The sequence below is a fragment of the Canis lupus genome (genome assembly GCF_048164855.1).
Source record: "Canis lupus baileyi chromosome 5 unlocalized genomic scaffold, mCanLup2.hap1 SUPER_5_unloc_3, whole genome shotgun sequence".
Taxonomy (NCBI): domain Eukaryota; kingdom Metazoa; phylum Chordata; class Mammalia; order Carnivora; family Canidae; genus Canis; species Canis lupus.
This window is the reverse complement of record NW_027326410.1, coordinates 62,014-84,810: the sequence shown is the minus strand read 5'-3', so window position 1 is coordinate 84,810 and position 22,797 is coordinate 62,014. Positions and strand designations below refer to the sequence as shown.

Sequence of the window (22,797 nt, the reverse complement as noted above, 5' to 3'; positions counted from 1 at the left end):
CGGAATTACATGTATATGTCCTAATATGAAAGTTCTCTATGAAATCGAATGAAAAAGCGAGTTTTAGTTTAATTCTGTGTGTCTGTGTATGTTTATATAAGGGCATAAGTTATGGTCTCATTTATTTCAAAAGGTCAGAAAGCGAAACTATGATGATTTGCTTGCATTCATGTATGTGAACCCAGAGAAGAAGGAGCCAAAGGCTGCACATCAAATCAGCAGTGGCCACCTCTTGGTGGTTGCTACCCAGGAACGTGACTGGGTGGAGCTGGCTGACGAGGAACTTTCACTTGTACTCTGTTCCTTGGCTGTGAGTGAATTTATGGAGAAGGCCCTCTCAGAGAGAATTTATCCTGCATTATTTATGCAATTAAAATTAAATCATAAACAAAGCAAAAAATGCCTTGTGAGAAATTTGGAGGCTCCCATTTCTGCTGGCTCACCCACCACGTTTCTGCAGCTGTGGCTTTCACTATGGGCTTCGCTGTTTCCCTTATGCACTTCGACATGTATCTCTACAAGTCACACTGGCCAAGTGTGAGGTGAACCTGCTATTTGTTCATAAATTTACTATTTTATAACATTTGGACGGGAAGTGACAGTCATTCCCTGGCTTTGTAATTTATATCATTGCCTATAAGTAATAACTAGAAAAAAAGAGTTTAAAAGCAATCCTTATTTTCAAAAACTTTAATCAATATTTGTTCTGAACTGTCAGGCTCCTTGGTAAAATACCAAAATGCTTAAAATGAAGGCTTTTTTTTTATTAGAAAGTGAAAATTGCTTATGTTTATAATGACACTCTAGGTCTAACAGAATGAATCAAGATTTCTGCCAAATGTTGTTACTTAACATTTTTCTAGCTTTAGCAGTAGTAATATATTGCTTTCACATTAAAAAAAAAATCTTAATAATAGCATATGGCAAATTTGTGGAAAACTTAATAGCTTCATCTTTTATGCTTTAGTAAGTTCAGGCTAAACCAAGATCAAACTAACCAAAATTAAGATTAGGACTCAAATTTTCTGACTTCCGGCCTAAGCTGTTTTTTCTTTCACCTGCACATGGCCATCTCCCACAAACTACATATTCTCTTAGGTCTTCTGATATGTTTTCTAAAACTTGAAGGTTTGCTTCTGAGGATTATAATGCAGCATTTCATATGCTGAGATTACAACATAGCATTAGAAGCTCAGTAAAATTCATCTTCAGAAGAGGTGGAATTTAATATAATGATAACTGTGTCTGAACTGTGGGTTAAAATAAAGAAGAAACTTTATTCTTGCACAGAGGATGAAACTTGCAAAAATAAAAATTTTGGTCTATCAGAAAACACATGCCCATTTGTATATTATGGAGGGATCCTCCATATGATTTCATTTAAAAACCAACCCTTCACTGTTTTTTTTTTCATTTTAAAATGGATTCTAATTACTAAACTATAATCTAAAATAATTCTGCAATACTTTTTCAGTGACTTAAGACAAAGGTGTGTATATTTATTCCTATACCAAATAAAAAATGTTTCACACAAAGATTATTTTGCTGTATATTTTATATCACATTTTAAGAAAACAAATCTTATACGTAAATATATCTAAGATGAAAGTCCTCTAAGTGCATTTTAAAATTGTGTAAATGCAGTTAAGACTAAAACAACAAAATGCAGTATATACTACTCCCTAACTCAGTACTGTACAATGAAATTACAAGCAACCAAGTACATGCTTGTTGCTTTACACAGCACAGCTGGCCAAAATAGATGTCAGAGGGGCGTTTTACAGCTGATTTCATTATAATGACTGGTGACCACCATCATAGAGCCATAGGAGAGAATCCCTCTCTTTCTTCCTGTGAATTATCAATTTATCAATTGTGAAACTTATTCGCTGCAAGTCTGTGGCTGAAATTTTATGATGGGACTTTAAATCCCACAGCGAGTTCTGTAGACCGATGTGTATATTGAATTCACACTTCAGCAAGTCAAGTGCGGCGCCAATGACAAAATGCTAACGTTCCAACCTCAAATTATACATGAAGGGAAAACAAGGACAGGGGGGAATGTGCTCAAATGATAATATTTATCTGCCTAACGCGCAAAAACTTAAACCTTCGTCCTGTTCTGCTTTAGATTGTGCCACTGCCGGGTTTGCCATCGCGTATTTTGGGAGATAACATAATGGAAAATTCGAAGGTGTGATTAGTCTTGGAAATAGTAGCTTTAATATAGAGATATATTTAACCACTTCCAGGGCCATAAAAGGAAGATGCTTAGGTGGGCCTCTGCCCCAGAGCTGACCAGCCACCTTTAAGGAGAAAAGAATAATGATGTCATAACTTTCAGGTTTGGGAAAATCTACTTTCGCTCTTACAAAAAGATGAAGGTGTCGCTGCGGCGGCAAGGCCCGCGGCGAGTACGCGGGCGGCTTCGTGCTCGGCGCCTGGAGGATATTCAAGGCTGCCAGAAGCTCTGAGCTTCACCGTTGCACCCAAATTACAGCTTTCGCTACTCTTATATTTAGGGTGATGGTGGGAAGAGAACTATCGTCAATAAGGGAATCTGAGAGGCATTCTGACTCCTTGCACTGTGTCCCAGCTCGGGATTCTTCCAAGTTCCATGCCCTTTCCTCCATGCAGGTCCCTGGCCCTGGGCTCGCCCTCTCTTTCTACCTGGGTCACCGTGGGCTGGGCACCTGGGCTCGCCTCGCCCCAGCCTTGCCTCCCTCCACCCCTGTGTCCACGGCGAGCGCAGCCTCTCCAGCCCTGGCCTCGGACGCGGGACGTGCGCCTGGATCCCAGACAACCCGGACCTCAGAAGCCCGGTGACACCAGAAAAGAAGCTCCCGGGGCGCAAGCACCTCCCGTGATATGCTCGCACGTTAGAGGCACAAACCTGAGCTCTAACTTCTCTCCCGCTAATCGCGAAGCAAATGAAGGGCGCATCGCAGCGCACTCTCCTGCTGGCCGCGCGTGGCTAAATTTCCGGCTCTCGGGCCAGCTAAGACGCGGGATTTGCACCGCAGTCTCTCAGCTCCCGGAGCCCGAGCCGAGCGCTACTTGCGGCTTCTCCAATTTCTCCCTTAAGTGTGAAGGAAATAGCCCCTTTTGCTCTGCGCCTGCGGGGCCGGTGGATCTGAGAGCCGGGCCCCGCTGGGGAGGACCCGGCGAGCGGGGGGGGAGGGGGGCCGGGGGGGCCTCCCCGGCGGCGCCTACAGCGGCGGCTCGTCTGCGAGGTTAACGGCAGTCCCCGCGGCCGGGAGGGTGCTGAGGCTTCCTCTCGCCGGCCCGGGAACGTGGATACCGCGCCCGCAGGATGTTCGCCGGCTGGGCCGCGCAGTCAAGAAACATGAGAAGGCCTCGGTATTCCTGTGCCCGGGCCGCGCGCGCCCGTCTGCGTAAATAAAGCCGAGAGGACGGCGGTGGCTGCGGTGAGCGCGCTGGAGCCCGCGCCGAGAACATGCGGCGGGGATGGGAGCGCGCCTAGCCTCGACGCGGGAGAGCCAGCCGCCCTGCCGCCGGCCGCCGGCCGCACCGCCACAGGTACAGCCCTCGGGTCGCGCGTCGTGCTCGGCGCCGGGGGACGCGCGGCTCGCCCTGGCTCCGGGGGGGGGGGGCGCGTTCCCTCTGCCTCCTGCCCTCGGCTCTCCCCGCCCTGCCCCCACCCCGCTTCGAGGTCCGCGCCCCGGGGTGGCCGCTCCTGCGCGGCTTTACAGTTGTTCGCGGGCGTCGGGTGCGGTAGTTCCACACGCAGGGAGCTCCCCAAGCGACAGTTTGGAGCGAGGCAGGGCAAGGGGAAGTGGGGGGTGCAGGAGCAGAAAGGGGCGCTGGGGACTGCGCTTGGGCGCCGGGTGAGGGCCGGCAGCTGCGCTTCCCACGCCCCACGCCCCGAACCCCTCGCTTCCGGACCCGGCTCTCGGACCCTTGCAGCCCCCTCCCAACTCGCCTGCAGCCTGCAGACCCAGACTGCGCCGGGTGTCTGTGGCTGCGACCTCTGCGTGGGCTTGGGACAGCCAGGAAAAGGTCCGGGGTGGCAAACCTCACGGCGGAGTCGCCTGGAAAAACTCGCCGTTGACTATGGGACCACGGGGCGGAGAGACACAGTCGGAGTGGGAAAGGGTGTGTTGGACAAACATCTCAGCGTGAACGCAAAGCACTACGCGCACTGATTTAAAAAAGAAAAAAAAAAACAAAAAACCACCACCACCACCACCAAGGCTAGTCCTGACCTTAGAACAGGGGCTGCAAGCACGGAAATTTGCTTGGACACTTTTCGCCGAGGCTGTGGGCACACTCCAGACACGTACCTGCCTGCGCGGGAGGACTCAGCCTTATAGTGCACTGAGCACTCCGCAGAAGGCTGGCTGCACCTCCCCAGGAATCCTGACGGTAGCCGTCTCTCAATCTTTGTGGTCACGGTCCTCAGTGTCGCGCGTGGCCGCTGCTGTGGCGGCGGGAGGGCGGGGTTAGGGGGCGTTGGCGAGTGTGGGCGCTCTGCGAGGCAGAAGATCTGGCGGTGTTGGGGTGGCTGCCCCGGCCCGGGCGGGGCGGGGTGAGGGGGGGCTGGCAGGAGTGCGGAGGCGGCTGGGGAGAAACAGGAGCTACCCCGAGGCGCGAGGCGGGGTGATGGGGGCGGTAACTCCACTGCTCCGCCGCGGCGCGCGCTTGAACCTGAGGCCGGCGCTCTGCGGCCAGAGGCTCGGGGCCGCCGCGACCCCGGAGGTGAGCTGCAAGCTTTTTCCAAGGATGGAAGCCGCAGGCTCGGTGGTGCGCGGACCGCTATGCCTCCTTCCGCTCCTGACACCTATGCAACCTCTGAAATGGTTCCCCGAGGCTCCAGAGAGGGGCGAGTGAGGAGGGGCTCCGAGCTCCAGGCTCACACCCGCGCTGAGGAAGAGGACCGCACTGACAGCGGGTTCCGGGAGGCCCGGGTCTCCGGCGCCTTTGACCCGCCGGGACCCTGCGCGTCCTGGAGCGGGCGGGGGTGGGGGGGAGGGACACAAAGTGGTGCATTTGCCTCTGACGCCACTTAACTTTCTAGCTCTGGAGTGAGCTGACTTTCCCTGCCCTCACCCCTACCCCCAGGGACCTTAGCCAGAATTAGAACGCAGGGGTTTCAGCCAAACCATCCAGGATCTAGAAAACATGAAAATCCCCGGAATCCCAGTGTGGCCTGGGACTCATTAACCGGGACTTGCAGATGTAGTCGTTCATATTACCCCCAAATTTCCCTTCCTTCCAATCCCTCCTTCTAACCCGAGTGGGAGCTCCGCGATGCTTTAGACTTCCGTGTGCCTGAAGAACCAACACCCCCCTCCCCGCGCCTCTCGGGCTCCGCTAACCCGATTGCAGTTCTTCCAGATTAAAACCAAGAAAAGAACTCGTTTAGGAATTACTTTCCTTTGCCAACGCAGGTAAATTATTCCTGGTTGAGGTTCCTTGGGAACTCGATGTCGGGGGGCCAGAAGGAGGGTAGGGACCTGTCCCCCCAGCGAGCAGGGTTGGGGGGGAGGGGAGGCTGGCGGGTTAGCGGTGTAGCCAGGTGGGGAGAGCAAGGATTCCCGTGTCCAGGTGCCGCAGCCCCGCTCCTCCCCTCGGCTCCCGGGCCCAGAGCCTCGGCCAAGCCCGGGGCTCGGGACGCGTTGGGCCGTGAGCACTGAGCGAGTAACGTGATGCATCTTCTTCGTCTAGAACCCGAGCCCTGCGGAGCTCCCGGCGGCCAGGCCTCGAGGCGCTGCGGCCGCGCGGCGCGCCCCTGCCAGCCCGCACCATGAACACCATCGTCTTCAACAAGCTCAGCGGCGCCGTGCTTTTTGAGGACCGCGGTGCTGCGGAGCGGGAACGGGGCAGCCGGCCCTATGGTGGCGTCCTGGACAGTGCCCACGCCCGCCCCGAGGTGGGCATTCCGGACGGCCCGCCCCTCAAGGACAACCTCGGCCTGAGACACCGGAGGACTGGGTACGCGCACCCTCCCGGGACCCCCGCCCGCCTGCAGCCGGGACAGTGGGAGCGGTGAGCGGCGCGGGGCGTGCAAGTGGCAGCCAGGCCCCTGGGTTAGAGACCCAGAGTCCCCGGGAGGGAAGGTCTCCGCCCCTGGTCTCGAGCATTAGTTTCTCGAAATATAGGGGAATCAGCTCATCAGGACAGCTCACAAGAGGCTTGTTGGAAAGTGAGAACACCTGGGACGGCCCCTCGGGCCCCGATACCTGCATCTCAGGGTGGGGGCTGCCTGCCCCGCTCCGGCCCACGGGTGCAGACGCGGCTGAGAGCTAGGCAGAGGGGGCTGAGCGCGATGCCAAGGAACAGGGCAGGGCCAAGCGGTCAGGGCGTCCCGGGTCAGGCCGGCCCCGTGGCCTTCCCCATCTTCTGTCGCGACGGGGCCTCGGAGCTGCCTCGAAGGTGTTGGCAAGGTCGCCAATGCGCGGGGCGCCCTGGGCGCGGGCGCGGGCGCGCGCGGCTCGGCGGGGCCCGCTGCGAGCCCGGGCGGGGGGGGGGGGGGTGGAGGCGGCCGGCCTGCCGCGCCGGGTTTCGGCTTGGTGGGGTGAGGGGCCGCTGCGGAGCGGGAACTCGCGGGTGGGCCGGCAGCTCCCTCCGGCTGCCGAGGCGTCGCGGCGGCTCCCCGAGCGCCCCGCGGGAGAGGGGCGGCCGTCCTGGCCGTCTCCACCTGAAAGATTGCATCAGCTGCTTGCTCTGCGGCGTTGCTGGTTAGTGAAATAGAGATTAGGTTTCGTGGAAATATCACTACCAGTCCTTTCGCGTTGAGTTGCACTTCAAAGTGTTTCAGGAGGCGAAAGTCCTGGAAGCTGCGGCGCAGGCGCGCGACCGTCCCGGAGCCGCAGGGCGCGGCGCGCGGCGACACCTCCCGGAGCCGCCGGGGAGCGCAGCGCCGAAGCCTCCTAGGGCTCCGCGCTGCTTCAGCCTCTTCCCTCCCTTTTTGAACGTGCTTTTTGCTCAGGGACCGAGCTTTCCATACCTTTTAAAGTCTCCCTTCAGTCGGGAAAAGGCCCCTGGGGTGGTGTGTGTGTGTGTGGGGGGGGGGGGGGTTAAGGTTCTGCGTCCTTCCTCCACAAACACTTGCGTGGAGAATTTCCCCTTTGTCCAGAGGATCAAAGAAAATAGCTCCGTGGGAAAGAGCGGGGGCTGCAGGACCGCCAGCATCCCTTGCTCTATTCCCGCCGTCCAGTGGTTGAGCTCGGGAAGCTCCCGAGAGGCGGGAGAGGCAGGCGTGAGCTCCCCACGGGAACGTTCGAGAGCTGGCAGCACCCTGACCGGGCCCATCCCTAGGGCGGGCGCGGGCGCGGGCGCGGGCGCGGGGGAGAGGGGCCGGCCCCGCTGCGAGATCCGGAGCCTAAATACCATTTTCCCTCAGGTCGCTTAACAACCGTCCGGTCCCCTCCAGCTCTAGGCGCTGGCCGCTGGCCAAGCTCTCCCGCCTTTCAAGACAGTGTCCTTGCCGCCACGTGCCCCTGGCGGCAAGCAGGCCATTTCAAAGCGAGATGCGCGTTAGTGCGGCTCCGTCCCTGCCTCACCTCCGCTGGCGGGCGCGGGGCGGGCGCGTCCCTCGGAGCCCGACGCCCCCGAGAGCGGGCCGCGCGGCCTACGGCGCCCAGGCGTCCAGGCGTCCAGGCGTCCAGGCGCGGGGGGCCCCGGGGCCCCGGGGACAGCGGCCGGGCGGCGCCGCTCACCCGGGCCGCCCCCTCCCCCCTCCCCCTCCCCCTCCCCCGATGCTCAGGGCCAGGCAGAACGGCGGGAAGGTGAGGCACAAGCGGCAGGCCCTGCAAGACATGGCGCGGCCCCTGAAGCAGTGGCTCTACAAGCACCGTGACAACCCGTACCCCACCAAGACTGAGAAGATCCTCTTGGCGCTCGGCTCGCAGATGACGCTCGTGCAGGTAACGGCGGCCGAGGAGCCGGCCCGCGGCGTGTTTGCGCCAACCCCCGCCTGACGCCTCCCGAGCCGAGCCGGTGGGACGGGGCCGGCGGAGGCCCGTCCTGGGGCTCGGGCTCCTGCCCTGGGTCTCCCCTCAATCTGAGCTGTCGATTCAGTGCTCGTGCTCGATGCAGGAGGGACGCGTGGTGCTTTGTGAAGGAGGGAGGTGAAAAGTCACCTGCGAGTTATGACAAGGTGCCATGCATAGATGGGTAGGATGGGACGACCTGCAGTGATTTTCAGACGTGAGCGTGCATCAGAGTCGCCTGGAGGACTTGTTCAAACCCACACTGCTAGGCCCCACACGGGAGTTTCTGATTCAGGGGTAGGTCTGGAGTGGGGTCAATTATTTGCATTTCTAACAAGTTTTCAGGATACTAAAGTTGCTGGCCCTGGCTGAAACTTTGAGAACCGTGTACAAACAAAGGCACTACACATTAGGGCCCCACATGAAAGGTCGATTACAGGCTGACTTTCAGAATTACCTTGACTAATAGAGCCAAGAGATGGAGAGGAAGAGCAAGAGGTGGATTTTTTAAAATTTAATTTAATTGTATTTATTTTATTAAGTAAGAGGCATCCCGAGCATTAGCTAGAATCCACACAATTTTGCTGCTGGTATCTTTCTACTGGGGTTGAGAAGAGGCCAATTTCAAGTGGTTGGTTTACCACTTTGTTAAGTGCAGAGAAAGGGTGCAGGTTTGTTTCTTCTCTAGTGAACAACACTTCTTTATATTTGACTTTTCCGTACGTAATCTTACTTGATATTCCCCCAAAATATGGTGAGTTAGAGCAGTAATGAGCATTTTACAGGTGATGTGACCAAGGCACTGTGGCAGTTAAATGTTACTAAGGGATAGAAGTAGTCTTGGAAATAATGTAATTCCAGATCAAATGCTCTTTCCAACGCACCACAGACTTCTTTAATAAGTGTGGTGACATGAACTTTTATACATGCAAACAGAACAAATTTATTCAGAAACAGGAGGAGGAGGTAAGTGAGCTGAGAAGTTTCATGTATGATAGTAGCAACTACATTACTGCATTTGTGAAGTTTTGGTCATTCCATTAAATTTATAGTGAGGGAGGCCCCAAATAAAAGATAATACTTAACTACTAGATAAAATAAAACTTGCTTTCCAGAGTATTGAAGGTTGACATTTTAGGAATTGCTGGAAAGTTTGACAAAGCATGAAAGTTGACTTGTATTCAAGCTTATTAAAACTATAATATGCATTTGTCTGCTTATATTCAGAATACAATTGTAGAGAATAACATCTGTTTTGCTTCATGTTAACAGGCAATAGTATTAATAGTGATTTGCTGTAGCACTGGAGGGGAAAATTTATTTAGTGTTCTTGGCTCAGTATCTGTTTAACATAAAACTATGAATTTTCAGTGATTCTAGTCAGAAAAACTTGACTCGTGAAAATAAATACATATGCTCAAATTTCAGTTTAAACAGGTATGCTATTTATTTTGAAAATACACTAGTTTATAGAACTATTTGAATACTTCACAATGATGTCAGCAATAAAACATTAGATTAATTTGGTATATCATACAGTTCCATACTTAATGCTTGCCGTCCTTTTATACGGAAAGCATATGGCATATTTAGACTTTTTTTAATTATGAAAAGTAACATTGTCATTAGCAGAGACATTTAAAGTTTTGTGTACAATAGTACTGTTGAGTTGCAATGCAAGCAGTCATAATTTTAATACAGAACCAAATTATTTTCTACCTATAATGATAGCTCAAATGCAAATAACCATTCTTTCTGCATTAAGAGCTTGGTAACTCTATTATGGTTTTCTAATTATACTTTATATTTTCATTGTATTTTCTTTCTCTTACACTAGTCCTCAGAAAATAAAAATGCACAAAATTATTTGATTTTTAAGTGAAGCGAAGATAATTACTTATAATAATAAGTGATTCCTGCTTAATGATTTTCAAATTTTTATAGCAAATGAAGTTGGTTTCTGGAACTTTATAGTGATTAACAGAAAAAATAAAAATGTGTGGAATAGGCAAGGGACTTTAAGTATAATAATCCAATTTTGGTCCAGTTATTTTCAATGAGGCATAATAAGATATCCATGTAAGAATATCTGTATATATATGTGTGTGTGTGTGTATGTATACATACGTATCTATCTACAGCTGACCCTTGAACAACCCAAGAGTTAGAGATACCAACCCTCCTGCAAGTCAAAAATCTATATATAGCTTTGACTTCCCAAAAACTTAACTACTAATAACCTGCTGTTGACTGGAAGCCTCATCAATGACATGAACAGTCGATAGAAACATATTTTGTGTGTTATACATATCATATACCATACTCTTATAATGAAGTGACCTAGAGAAATTAAAATATTAGTAAGAAAATTATAAGGAAGAGAAAATACATTTACAATAGTACTGATTTGGTGAAAAAAAAAAATCTGTGCATAAGTGGTTCCATGCAGTTCAAACCTGTGTTGTGCAAGGGTCAGCTGCACTTATATTGCATTGTATGGGGGAGTTTGTGAAAGTCAGACATACATTCAACATTCAAGCAAATTCTGACTCTCTGGGAAACCAAATAAATTATGTAAATACTTTACACTTCTGGAGGAAAAATAGAAAGCTATGGGCTGAATAAAGCTTTTGATCTCTGCAAATTAGAGCCCTATTTAATGAATCACGTTCTCCCAGTGAACAAATTTCTACTGTGGAGTCAGGTTTCTTGAGAATAGTGATCATGTCTTTTTCATCTTCACACTCCCCATGTTATCCAGCACTGTATTTTCCATAAACTGTTCATACATGTTTGTAGAGTGAATAGGTTCTTTTGGGGAATACCGCTATAATCACCATGTGGCTTTCCAAAGTATCATTTTGAAAACTAGAGAATGTCTTGAAATCTTATAGATATTCTAGTTTTTAAATCCATTCCATTGAATACACAGGGAGCAGCTCATTATCCTTAATGCTATATGATGGTTCCATACAACGGCATGAATGTAACTCATTTTATCATCTTCAGTATGTCTGGAAATATGTCATATTTTTAATGTCTGTGAATAAATATGGGGTGTTCCCCTTATTTCTAGTTCCAAACTCCTATTTCTTGTTTATTGCAGTACCTTCTGTCTCTGTTTCTATAACTGATGTTAATAAGCAATTAACATAACTTTTATTCCTTAACTATTAGAGTGTCTTGTATTTTGACAATTTCCTTCACATTTAACATTTTCCTTTTGGCTGTGTATCAGGCCATTAAGCTTTCCATAAAACATATTTTTGCTTTGTTTTGTTACTCTTAAATTGATAAGGAAGAACATAAAACCTGGTCAGCAGTCCCACTAAACCTAGAAGCATAGAATTGAAACTTTAGTGGAGGAAATGTTTTTAGCACCTCAAAAGGTACTTTTTCTGATAAATAGAAGCACTAAGGACATTAATCTACACTTATATTTTATTTATCCCTGACAAATGAAGCTAAAAGAGTTCTTTGTTGTTAACCTGACATCTTACTACCTAATGAGATATACACATTTCCATAAAATTAACAGGTAGTGTGTGTGTGTGTGTGTGTGTGTGTGTGTACTTTAACCAACCAAAATATTCCATTGTGCTTAATCTCTGTGGCTGCCCATTGCTTAAACATTATAAAAAATATACTCTGTATTATCAAAATGTGAAGAGCTTTATTGTGGAATGACATAAAGTGGCATGCATTTAGGGTTTATATTATTGTAGGATATAGAGCATACTGCAGAATAATTGCCTTGGAAGAAGTTTTTCAGAGAAGGACAGATGGGTGCTATATCTGGTTTCAGTGTTGCCCATTGTTCATGTGTATATATTTTAAAACATAGTTATTATATTTTTTCTGGATTATAAGAGTGAACTGTCTCCTTGAGTTGACTTCTTTCATGATCCCAATGCAGAGTGCAATGCACATTGAGCTTGAGATTATGTTTAATGATTGGGTGTTAATGTTTCCTTTACTTATAGAAGTTTCACATTTCTATGATAATGGCTAAACATACCAATGCACCATTGATTAAAACTGCTCTGTTCTAAGATTTTGCCCCTTCTGTTGACATAACTCCATTTTTGCTTGGTGAGTGCTTCTGCCGAAATATGTATGTAGTTATCAACTGCAAGGATTATAGCAACTGTTAAATTTTCAACAAAATTTCAAATTGGTCTTTCTACATTATTCCAAGTGTTATACTATATGGAATAGAAATGAGGTTGTCAATATTTCAGTTGGGTAACTCAGAATAAGTTTTTTAATTCTGTATGTTCAAAGGTGGACAGATGCTGGCTTATCCCTTTGGGTTTACTATAATGATTGCTCTGTCAATACGATGAATGTAAACACCTTGGTTAAAGTAGGGATGAAAATTACTAGTTTTTCTCTTCCAACTTCTAGATATTTGGTTCTCCAAGTTTTCACTATAAAATACCTTGTTTCTTAAGCTCTGAGTTTGACATCAAAATGATGTTGCAGAACCTATCCATAGTAAGGAGGCCTGTTTCGTGTAAAATAGAATTTAATGAGATTTGCATGACAACCTGAAGGAATCCATAGTAAGTTGAAGGTAGAAAAATCTGAACTGGTATTTTTACCTTCTGTGAAACAGATGGAGTTTGCATTAGTGCATCAGGACCAAAAAAAAAAAAAAAAAAAAAAGAAAAAGAAAAGAAAAGAAAAACAGTATTTATGCAAATTTGTTAACCAACTGTTTGCTGTTTACATGACAATGCAAGCAGATATTAAACACCTTAAATTGTACAGTAAATTTCTAGTGATAAAGTACTGGCAGAGTGAATATATTAGCAGATTGCTTGCCAGTCAAACTTATGAAATCAGGTTACAGACAGCTCATCTTAGATATCAGCAGACCTTTTTGGAAAATCTTCTAACATGTGATAAATATATTATGGTAAGAACTAATTATATAAAACATAAAAAGGATATGACCCCTGTATTTGAAAAACTGTAATCCCACCATGATATTCAAAGGTCCCAATTTTTGTATGTTAGAATTATAGTCTTAATGTCCTTGGAAATTAGAAGGCCATTGCATTTAAATAAAAATATGCAGAGTCACGTAAGAATTGGATTACACTGTACTATATGATGGTTGTGCTAAAGTTTAAGACATAAACACACATGTCTGATTGCCCCAAAAGGGCAGTGGTCAAAAGCAGAAGGTAGATTAGTACCAACTATAAAAGGAATAAATTAACACTTCTGTAGGAGAGCTTAGACTGTATTTCACAGATCTTAGTTTTTAGAGTTGGCAAGGATGTTAGGAACCATCTAATGCATTTTATAGATGAAGGGTTTGAAGTTCAGAAAAGTTAAGTGACTTCTGTAGATTCACACTTGATTTTGGCAAATTCAGAATAGGAAAACATTATGCCACAGTTATAGGATAACAAGATATTGATGAGGATTTGAAGAAGTCAAGCAATTAAATCATAATGGTACATCAACACTTGAAGTTGATGGTGATGGTTAAGATTCATTCAAGTGCATAGAATGGAAGATAGAGAAATCCAGAAAAAAAAAGTTCTAAAATTCCCAGTTACTACTAACAAAAACCTGAATAAATACTTCGGCTATGACTTGGAGAGTAGAGGAAGGTTTGAAGACTAGACCAGGCATTTTGTGCTTCCATAGTAAATGTTCACCCATGTATTTCAGTTAATACATAGTTCCACACTAATCCTTCCATATGCGCAGGGACGAAGTTTATCCTAATATTTAACATTCCTAGCACTGACCACCATAGCTAGAGCACAAGAACTACTCAATGTATATTTATTGAATGAGTATTTGCAGAAGGTGTCTGTCTAGAGGTTGGAGAAGACTAAAAAAATTGAAGCCATATTAAATCATAGTATAATAGCACAACTTGATAGGAAGAGGGCTTGATAAAAACTAAAACTTCTGGAATGCCATGGTGAGTTATTACATCAATGCACATAAATTTAAGGGGACAGTTATTACTTAAGACTCAAAGGTAATTAATATTGGATATATATTACCTATGATATATTTTCTGTATATATGTGTGTGTGCATGTGTATGTGTGTGTATGTAAATTGGGAAAAACCACCATGTTTTAAAAACTTGTAGAGTCAAAGAGGAAAAAAATGTAGTTCTGTTTTTTTAAAAAGTAGGATTCACCATAGGCCCATTCAATAATTATGTCTTGAGAAATATGTAAAAATTGTAGGTTTATATTATTAATCTCTAAAAAAAAAAAGAAACTTCCAACGTAAGCACTGCCACACAAACTATTGTTGTAATGTGGACTCATGTTCTAGAAAAAAATTGGCAGAAAGACGTAATTCTCTTTCCATATATCATTCTTTTAAAAGCAAATATTGGCCCTTTGGGTTATTTACATATATTTTTTCCTGATGATAGCCAGATATTTTCAAGGAAATCTCAAGCACCATTCTAACTTCCAGAAATACAATAGTATCTATTAAAAAGAAATGGAAGTAACTTTCTTTTGTTTTGCAGTGTTTGTTTCTTTGCATTCAGCTATTTTCTTTGGAAGCATTTGACTTTCAACTTAAAGCTGAGTGTTAAAAAAAAAAAAAAAGCTGAGTGTTATTGGCATTTCTCTCTCTCTACTTCTCTGATTGCTGTATCTGACTGCTGTGCTAGTTTCTCTGTTATAATTCTGTCTCTTTGATCTCTGGAGGTTTCCAGGGTTTGGTCTTCAGCCATCTCCCTGACTACTCAAAGCTGCCGCCGACACTTCTGTGCATTTGACCCACATCTGATTTTCTTCTCCCTTGAGTCTCAGATATCATTTTTGCTTTCTTCCTTCACATCTCACCTGTATGCTTTTCCAGTACCTCAGACTAATCATTCCCTAAACCAAGCACATCATTTCACCCATAAACAGTTCTACTTTCCTTCTCAAAATGGCATTGTCCTTCTCTTGGTTACAAAGGAATGGCTCAAGGTCATTTTTAACTCTTTCCCTCTTCCTCACCCACCACAATGTCTCTGGAATTTGACTTATATTTGTTCTCAAGTCCTCTTTATTGGGAACACACTTTCCTACCCATTATACCTGACACACTCCTTCAATGTTTCACTTAATTCCTCATGAAGTCTTAAGTCATACATGAAAGTAACCCCTTCTTCCTTTGGATTCCTGTATCATTTTATTTTAATGCCTCTTAAGCCATTCAATCACATTCTTTCCTATACTAAAGTTATTTGTACACTATCCTACCTCTTACTAGACTGAGCATTTGATGGCAAAGCCTGTTCTTTTTTTAATTATTATTATTCCTAGAACACAGTAGGTGCTCAGTCTCTGTAGTAAGTGCTCAGCATTTGTTGAATGAATGAATGAATGTCTAGTACTATTGCATTCTGAGAATATTTAATGATCAGAGATACTGTGAGAGGCTTAGGTCCCTTGTGGGAAAGTAATATGTGATGGGTAATATTTTTTGTTTTGTTAATTGAAAAATAAAACTTTTTTAGGTGTCAAATTGGTTTGCTAATGCAAGACGTCGGCTTAAGAATACCGTTCGACAGCCAGATTTAAGCTGGGCTTTACGAATAAAACTGTACAACAAGTATGTTCAAGGAAACGCTGAGCGACTTAGTGTAAGCAGCGATGATTCATGTTCTGAAGGTTTGTTAATATTTTTATTTTGCTTTCCCTCTATTAATAAGAAGTTCACCCCAAGTGCTGTTTTTTAAGGTTGACTCCACTAAATATGATGGTACTCTAATGATTCTTTTTTATTGCGTGAAGTAACTTCATTTTTACAATTCTATAAATGACCAACAGAATATGGCTGCTTCCTCTTGTTTATAGATTTATCATGTGTCAGAATAACATTTTCTGTGAAATTCGTTAAAATTAAGATACCATAGGGAGAGATTACATAGATTCCTGCTTCCTTTCCCTAAAAATTAACCTGGGGTATCAAAGACAATTTAATATACTTTAAATATTCTTTATTTATGTATATATTTAATGATTGACTATAACAGGGAATAGTATATGTAAGTACTACCTATTGGTATTTTTCTCCCTTAGATGGAGAAAATCCTCCAAGAAACCACATAAATGAAGGGGGCTATAATAATCCAGTTCATCATCCTGTGACTAAAAGTGAAAGCTCAGTCATAAAAGCTGGAGTGAGGCCAGAGTCACAGGCCAGTGAGGACTACGTATCACCCCCCGAATACAAGAGCAGCTTATTGAATCGTTACCTTAACGACTCCTTGAGACATGTCATGGCCACAAATGCTGCCATGATGGGAAAGACAAGGCAAAGAAACCATTCGGGATCTTTTAGTTCCAATGAATTTGAGGAAGAATTGGTGTCTCCCTCATCATCAGAAACCGAAGGCAACTTTGTCTACCGTACAGGTAAGTCTGTGCTTTTCATGACACCTTGTTTAAAATAGAACTAAAACTGCAGCAAATTCAACAGGTATAATGGCATGATCTTTACTGCTTTTATAAGAGATTATTCACATATAGCTCATAATTTAATTTGAAAGCTTTTGTTTTGTTTTTAATTACCAGATGTACTTGTTAGTAGATGATGGTCTACTTGGGTTTTTCACTCTTAGTAATAAAGATGAGAATTTTCATTCTTAATGCTCATTTTTAATCTCAATGATATACATTCTTGGAGGAGGAATGCCCTGAATTATAGCCAGCCATGCAAACACTTTGTGTTCCATCTTTTCTCTTAAATTCTTTGATTGCTAATAGTGATGGAAAATGAACACAAATTAGCTTGGGTGCCAAGACTCATGTGAAGGAAAAGTGTAGATCGGGCTTAAATTGCTTTGGAAATTTTACTTTTATTCCTGGAAAGCACAAGTAAGACTGATAAATAGCTTTGAAATTTTTACTTTTATTCCAAAAATTATGAATTGATTTCTGCCTGTCCGGAACTTTCTGATGGAGTAGTGAGTTTGGTAAAAATTTCTATCTTCACTTCAGTTTCCAGAGTTTTGCTCGTAAAGAGTGTGTTTGAGCAAGTTGCTTCAGAACAAAGGATATGTGTGACCTACATCTGGTGCAGATAGAGTCCAGATCCTGAAAATGCCAACAAATGAGATTTAGAAATTTTAGAGTTGGAAATAACTTTAGAAAGCATCTAGTCCTGCCATGTTATATCATAGATAAGAAAACCCAGACCAAAAACACAAGTTAATAACTCTTCTCCGGATCAGTAGTGCAGCTTAGCCTGTGTAAGGGGTAGGAGGAACATAACTACTACAAGACTATGATAACTCTTAATTATTACATATACTGCCACAATTCATTTATTGAGCAATTATGATATTCTAGGCCCTCTGCTAAACACTACACAAATGATACTGAGTGTAGTCCTTGTAAGGAGCTTGATATGTGGGCAATAGGTCTTTATAAAAGAATTACATTTGGTCTGTTTAATATACCTTTCAGATTATTTAACTGGAAATCTTCAAGTGTCTACAAATGTGTACAAGATATATTATCTGTGGGACACCTGGGTGGCTCAGCGGTTAAGTGTCTGCCTTCAGCTCAGGGCATGATCCTGGAGTTCCGGGATCAAGTTCCACATCGGGCTCCCTGCAGGGAGCCTGCTCCTCCCTCTGCCTGTGTCTCTGCCTCTCTCTCTGTGTGTCTCTCATGAATAAATAAAGAAATAATCTTTTTAAAAAAAGATATATTATCTGTAAGGATTCAGAGAAAATCTCAATACATTTTTAAAGACTTAACTTCACTTTCTGTTTGCATCTCCAACTTCAAGGTTGAAAACAACTCCAAATGCTCTGACATACAAAATTAGTCTTGTAAGTAATAATTGGGTCTAGTAAGAAGTAAAAGATGAAATAAAGACTATTTAGCTAATAAAAAAAATTTTTTTAATTACATACTAACATCTAACTAATGTGACCAGAGCAGAACTTGGAGATAATTCAGAGCTTCATTAATTTTATTTACAGAGATAGAAAGGGATAGGACGTCAAAATGTGCAAGTACAGATAATTGAAAAAAGAATAAAAATAAAATGAAAAAGTTAACATGGAAAGCTGAAAAATAAATTAAGAGTTGACTCTGAAAGCAATACTAAAAGAAACAGGTAAAACTTGGCAGAGATTAAAGTTGGAAATGAGAAAGGAGATATAGCAATCAATATATAGTCATTAAAAATATTTTTTAAAATTGTGGTGTATTATGCACAGTTATTTGACAATATACTATATATAAATGTGCAGATGAAATGAATTGGTAATATCCACATGAAGTAAATTATAAAATTACAATGAGAAAAGTTATAAATGATCACTAATTCAGGGAAAGTCAAGGATTTTAGTAAACCCTGTTCCCAAAACATATGATTTGATAGATTTGTTGGATTTTTTTCCCCAAACTTTGAAGAAATAATTAATTCTCATCCTTCATGCATTTTTCTGGAACATATAAAAATATGGGAAGTATGTCAGTTTTTAAAAATGTAAATGTTATTCTAATCCAAAGCTAGATTAGAATAGCATAAAAATCAACATTTTTATTTATAATACTGATAGTGACTTTAAAGCAACATGAGAAATATTGATAGCATAAGGTTAAGTGGAAAACAATTTAAAATTGTGGAAACATTGAATGCAGTTATGACAGTACAAATATATATATAGACAAAAATAAGGAAGATTTTTTGAAACAATGAAGATTAATTTTGATTAGGTGGAATAATTGAAGATCTATTATTTTGTGAAATTTCTTATAAATTTCTTTATGTTACCCAGTAGAAACAAATTTGAAATTTACACATTGTGATGAATCTTCTGAAAATGCATGCTCTTTTCAAAGGTGATAAAGTAGAAAACCAAAGAGGGAAACTTGCCTGTATAGTTGATACTTCTCGAAATTAAGTATCTTGGCCATTTATTTTTATTAAAATATCCAATGGCCTGTTCATCTGCCAAGTTCTATTTTTAAATAAAAGCCTATTTTTTAGTTATGCAAACAATGAGAAAGCAACCTAGACATGTAAACTTCTGGTTTTGCATGCATGAGTATGAACTTTAAAAAGAACGAAATAAATTTTTTGGTTTTGTGGATAGAGAGTTGAGAAAGATTGGTGGTCTAAGACTCGTCTGCTAAATCTCAGCCTGAAATAATAAATGGCTGTCTTCTGGGGGAACTGAGCGACAACGTTGCTGCAGTTGTAGCTGGGTTACCACTCAAGCATAAATAGTAGAACAGGGGATTTCAATAAATACTTTCTGAGCAACTGCTATGGTTTTCTCTGGCATACAGGCTTATTCTGAATTCCTTCAATTCCTTCTGGTTATATCTTTCTTTCTTTGCCTAAAAAGAAATCCTCTCAATCTGCTATTAAATACCACTCCCCTCCTCCACCCCAGTTTTATAGTAGTGCAAAGATTTTGTCCTTTTTTTAAAGATTTTTTAAAAAATTTATTCATGAGACACACACACACAGAGGCAGAGACATAGGCAGAGGGAGAAGCAGACTCCCTGTGGGGAGCATGATACAGGACTCGATCCCAGGACCCCGGGATCACACCCTGAGCCAGAGACAGACACTCAATCACTGAGCCACCCAGGTGTCCCTAGTGCAAAGATTTCATCTTTTAAATTCTTTTTCAAGACTAGATCACCTTTAAACATAGTGTATTAATTTATCTATGCTAAAAAAGAATTGTATCCATTTCCCCACCCATTTTTAGTATCTTATGATTCATTCCATTAATGATAATTGAATAAAAAAAAGCCAAATGAAAGAGTTGGTGTGTGGAAAGATAATGTATCACTGAGTTTCATTTCACCTGTTCTTGTAAATTCTAGGAGGGTGAAGCCTGCTAGATTATAAAGTAGTAATCATAATTAACACATATAGGTGGATAGAAGTCTTTTCTATGTCAGTGTGTATTAATCAGATTAGCTTCCTCTCCACTTGACTGACAACATCAAAGTAGATGCAAACATGTTTTTGTTGATTTTATGTAGACATTAAACATTTTTTTGTAATCTACAGTCTCCCCATCATGCAAGGGATAAAAAAGATTTTTCCCCCAGGGGACAAAATAGGCTTTCAATAAGTATTGGCTAAAATATTTCTTTCTAACAGCAGAAATTATAACATTAGAATTGATTAGGGGCCCCTGGGTGGCTCAGTCGTTGAGCATCTGCCTTTGGCTCAGGTCGTGATCCTGGGGTCCTGGGATACAGTCCTACATCAGGCTCCCTTTGGGGAGCCTGCTTCTCCCTCTGCCTATGTCTCTGCCTCTTTCTGTGTGTCTTTCATGAATAAATAAATAAAATCTTTAAACAAGAATTGACTAGAATTATTAAGGTTATTGCTTCTAAATACAGCTAAATAATACTTGAGAAAACTTAGTCACTCAGTGTTGTCTATGTCTAAATTAAAATTACAATACTGTTCATCTTACTGTTCATCATGTTAGGTTAATGGATGACAATTTTCAGGTATGTGATGGAGTGAATCCCCATGACAAACTGACCTCGAGCCCTCTAGTCCCTCAGTGAGTCTGCTCTCTGAGGTATCAGGATGAAGACTAGCTTTAATATCCACCTCCATTTCTATTGAATCAGTACTGATATTCTCCAGATGGGACCATCCATGAAGGAGCTATGTGCCATCTGTGCCACCTTACAGTGAGTCCTCACTGGAGCCTTTCCTAACTTGCATTGCAGTTTGATTTATCCTCAAAAACCTAACAAATTTCCTTCTTTACTGAAGGAGAAAGGAGAGGTTTCTAAGAAGTCTATTGACAAGGGGAAAAATCAGGCAAGTCTTGAAGTAAAACGGGTAGACTTCTTCCCCTTCTTTTGCTTGGCTTGAGAACAAATCCCTGTTATGTTCTTTCTTTTTGCAGCTCACAAATGATCAACTTATAAATGGCTAGTACATTTGAATGCTTATTCTCTGAGCCCCACTGCTCTGCTAGTATATAATTCATAAATTTAACCAGCTCCCACAGGCTGAATGTTTAAACTTCATCGTGTTAAACTGTCTAAAATCCCTCTTAAAATTAAGGAGTCAATCCCATTTACAATTGCACCCAAAAGCATAAGATACCTAGGAATAAACCTCACCAAAGATGTAAAGGATCTATACCCTCAAAACTATAGAACACTTCTGAAAGAAATTGAGGAAGACACAAAGAGATGGAAAAATATTCCATGCTCATGGATTGGCAGAATTAATATTGTGAAAATGTTAATGTTACCCAGGGCAATTTACACGTTTAATGCAATCCCTATCAAAATACCATGGACTTTCTTCAGAGAGTTAGAACAAATTATTTTAAGATTTGTGTGGAATCAGAAAAGACCCCGAATAGCCAGGGGAATTTTAAAAAAGAAAACCATATCTGGGGGCATCACAATGCCAGATTTCAGGTTGTACTACAAAGCTGTGGTCATCAAGACAGTGTGGTACTGGCACAAAAACAGACACATAGATCAGTGGAACAGAATAGAGAATCCAGAAGTGGACCCTGAACTTTATGGGCAACTAATATTCGATAAAGGAGGAAAGACTATCCATTGGAAGAAAGACGGTCTCTTCAATAAATGGTGCTGGGAAAATTGGACATCCACATGCAGAAGAATGAAACTAGACCACTCTCTTTCACCATACACAAAGATAAACTCAAAATGGATGAAAGATCTAAATGTGAGACAAGATTCCATCAAAATCCTAGAGAAGAACACAGGCAACACCCTTTTTGAACTCGGCCATAGTAACTTCTTGCAAGATACATCCACGAAGGCAAAAGAAACAAAAGCAAAAATGAACTATTGGGACTTCATCAAGATAAGAAGCTTTTGCACAGCAAAGGATACAGTCAACAAAACTCAAAGACAACCTACAGAATGGGAGAAGATATTTGCAAATGACATATCAGATAAAGGGCTAGTTTCCAAGATCTATAAAGAACTTATTAAACTCAACACCAAAGAAACAAACAATCCAATCATGAAATGGGCAAAAGACATGAACAGAAATCTCACAGAGGAAGACATAGACATGGCCAACATGCATATGAGAAAATGCTCTGCATCACTTGCCATCAGGGAAATACAAATCAAAACTACAATGAGATACCACCTCACACCAGTGAGAATGGGGAAAATTAACAAGGCAGGAAACAACAAATGTTGGAGAGGATGCGGAGAAAAGGGAACCCTCTTACACTGTTGGTGGGAATGTGAACTGGTGCAGCCACTCTGGAAAACTGTGTGGAGGTTCCTCAAACAGTTAAAAATATACCTGCCCTATGACCCAGCAATTGCACTGTTGGGGATTTATCCCAAAGATACAAATGCAATGAAACGCCGGGACACCTGCACCCCGATGTTTCTAGCAGCAATGGCCATGATAGCCAAACTGTGGAAGGAGCCTCGGTGTCCAACGAAAGATGAATGGATAAAGAAGATGTGGTTTATGTATACAATGGAATATTACTCAGCTATTAGAAATGACAAATACCCACCATTTGCTTCAACGTGGATGGAACTGGAGGGTATTATGCTGAGTGAAGTAAGCCAGTCGGAGAAGGACAAACATTATATGTTCTCATTCATTTGGGGAATATAAATAATAGTGAAAGGGAAAATAAGGGAAGGGAGAAGAAATGTGTGGGAAATATCAGAAAGGGAGACAGAACGTAAAGACTGCTAACTCTGGGAAACGAACTAGGGGTGGTAGAAGGGGAGGAGGGCGGGGGGTGGGAGTGAATGGGTGACGGGCACTGGGTGTTATTCTGTATGTTAGTAAATTGAACACCAATAAAAAAAAATAAAATAAAATAAAAT

General features: G+C 43.1%; 1 protein-coding gene and 1 long non-coding RNA gene across 10 annotated transcripts in view; one reads left to right on the top strand and one right to left on the bottom strand.

The window, feature by feature from the left end:
* Positions 1 to 6,455, bottom strand: part of LOC140629416 (uncharacterized) — a 187,166-nt gene extending 180,711 nt beyond the window's left edge. Inside the window, exons 1-2 of the long non-coding RNA XR_012027246.1 lie at positions 6,204 to 6,455; positions 4,305 to 4,966 (exon numbers count right to left, since the gene is read on the bottom strand). This is a non-coding gene — a long non-coding RNA (uncharacterized lncRNA). The remainder of the gene's footprint in view (positions 1 to 4,304; positions 4,967 to 6,203) is intronic.
* Positions 3,224 to 22,797, top strand: part of LOC140629414 (homeobox protein Mohawk-like) — a 69,943-nt gene continuing 50,369 nt past the window's right edge. For 2 of the 9 annotated variants that reach the window (XM_072818888.1, XM_072818890.1), the window contains exons 1-5: positions 4,987 to 5,411; positions 5,689 to 6,009; positions 7,730 to 7,889; positions 15,456 to 15,609; positions 16,021 to 16,356. In XM_072818888.1, coding sequence (XP_072674989.1) covers positions 5,768 to 6,009; positions 7,730 to 7,889; positions 15,456 to 15,609; positions 16,021 to 16,356 — 892 coding nt within the window. In that variant the 5' untranslated portion in view covers positions 4,987 to 5,411; positions 5,689 to 5,767. Of the gene's footprint in view, positions 3,541 to 3,873; positions 4,387 to 4,600; positions 4,720 to 4,984; positions 5,412 to 5,688; positions 6,010 to 7,729; positions 7,890 to 15,455; positions 15,610 to 16,020; positions 16,357 to 17,409; positions 18,176 to 20,852; positions 22,273 to 22,797 lie in introns of those variants that run through there. The other 7 variants (XM_072818885.1, XM_072818886.1, XM_072818887.1 and 4 more) reach the window with 7 other exon arrangements.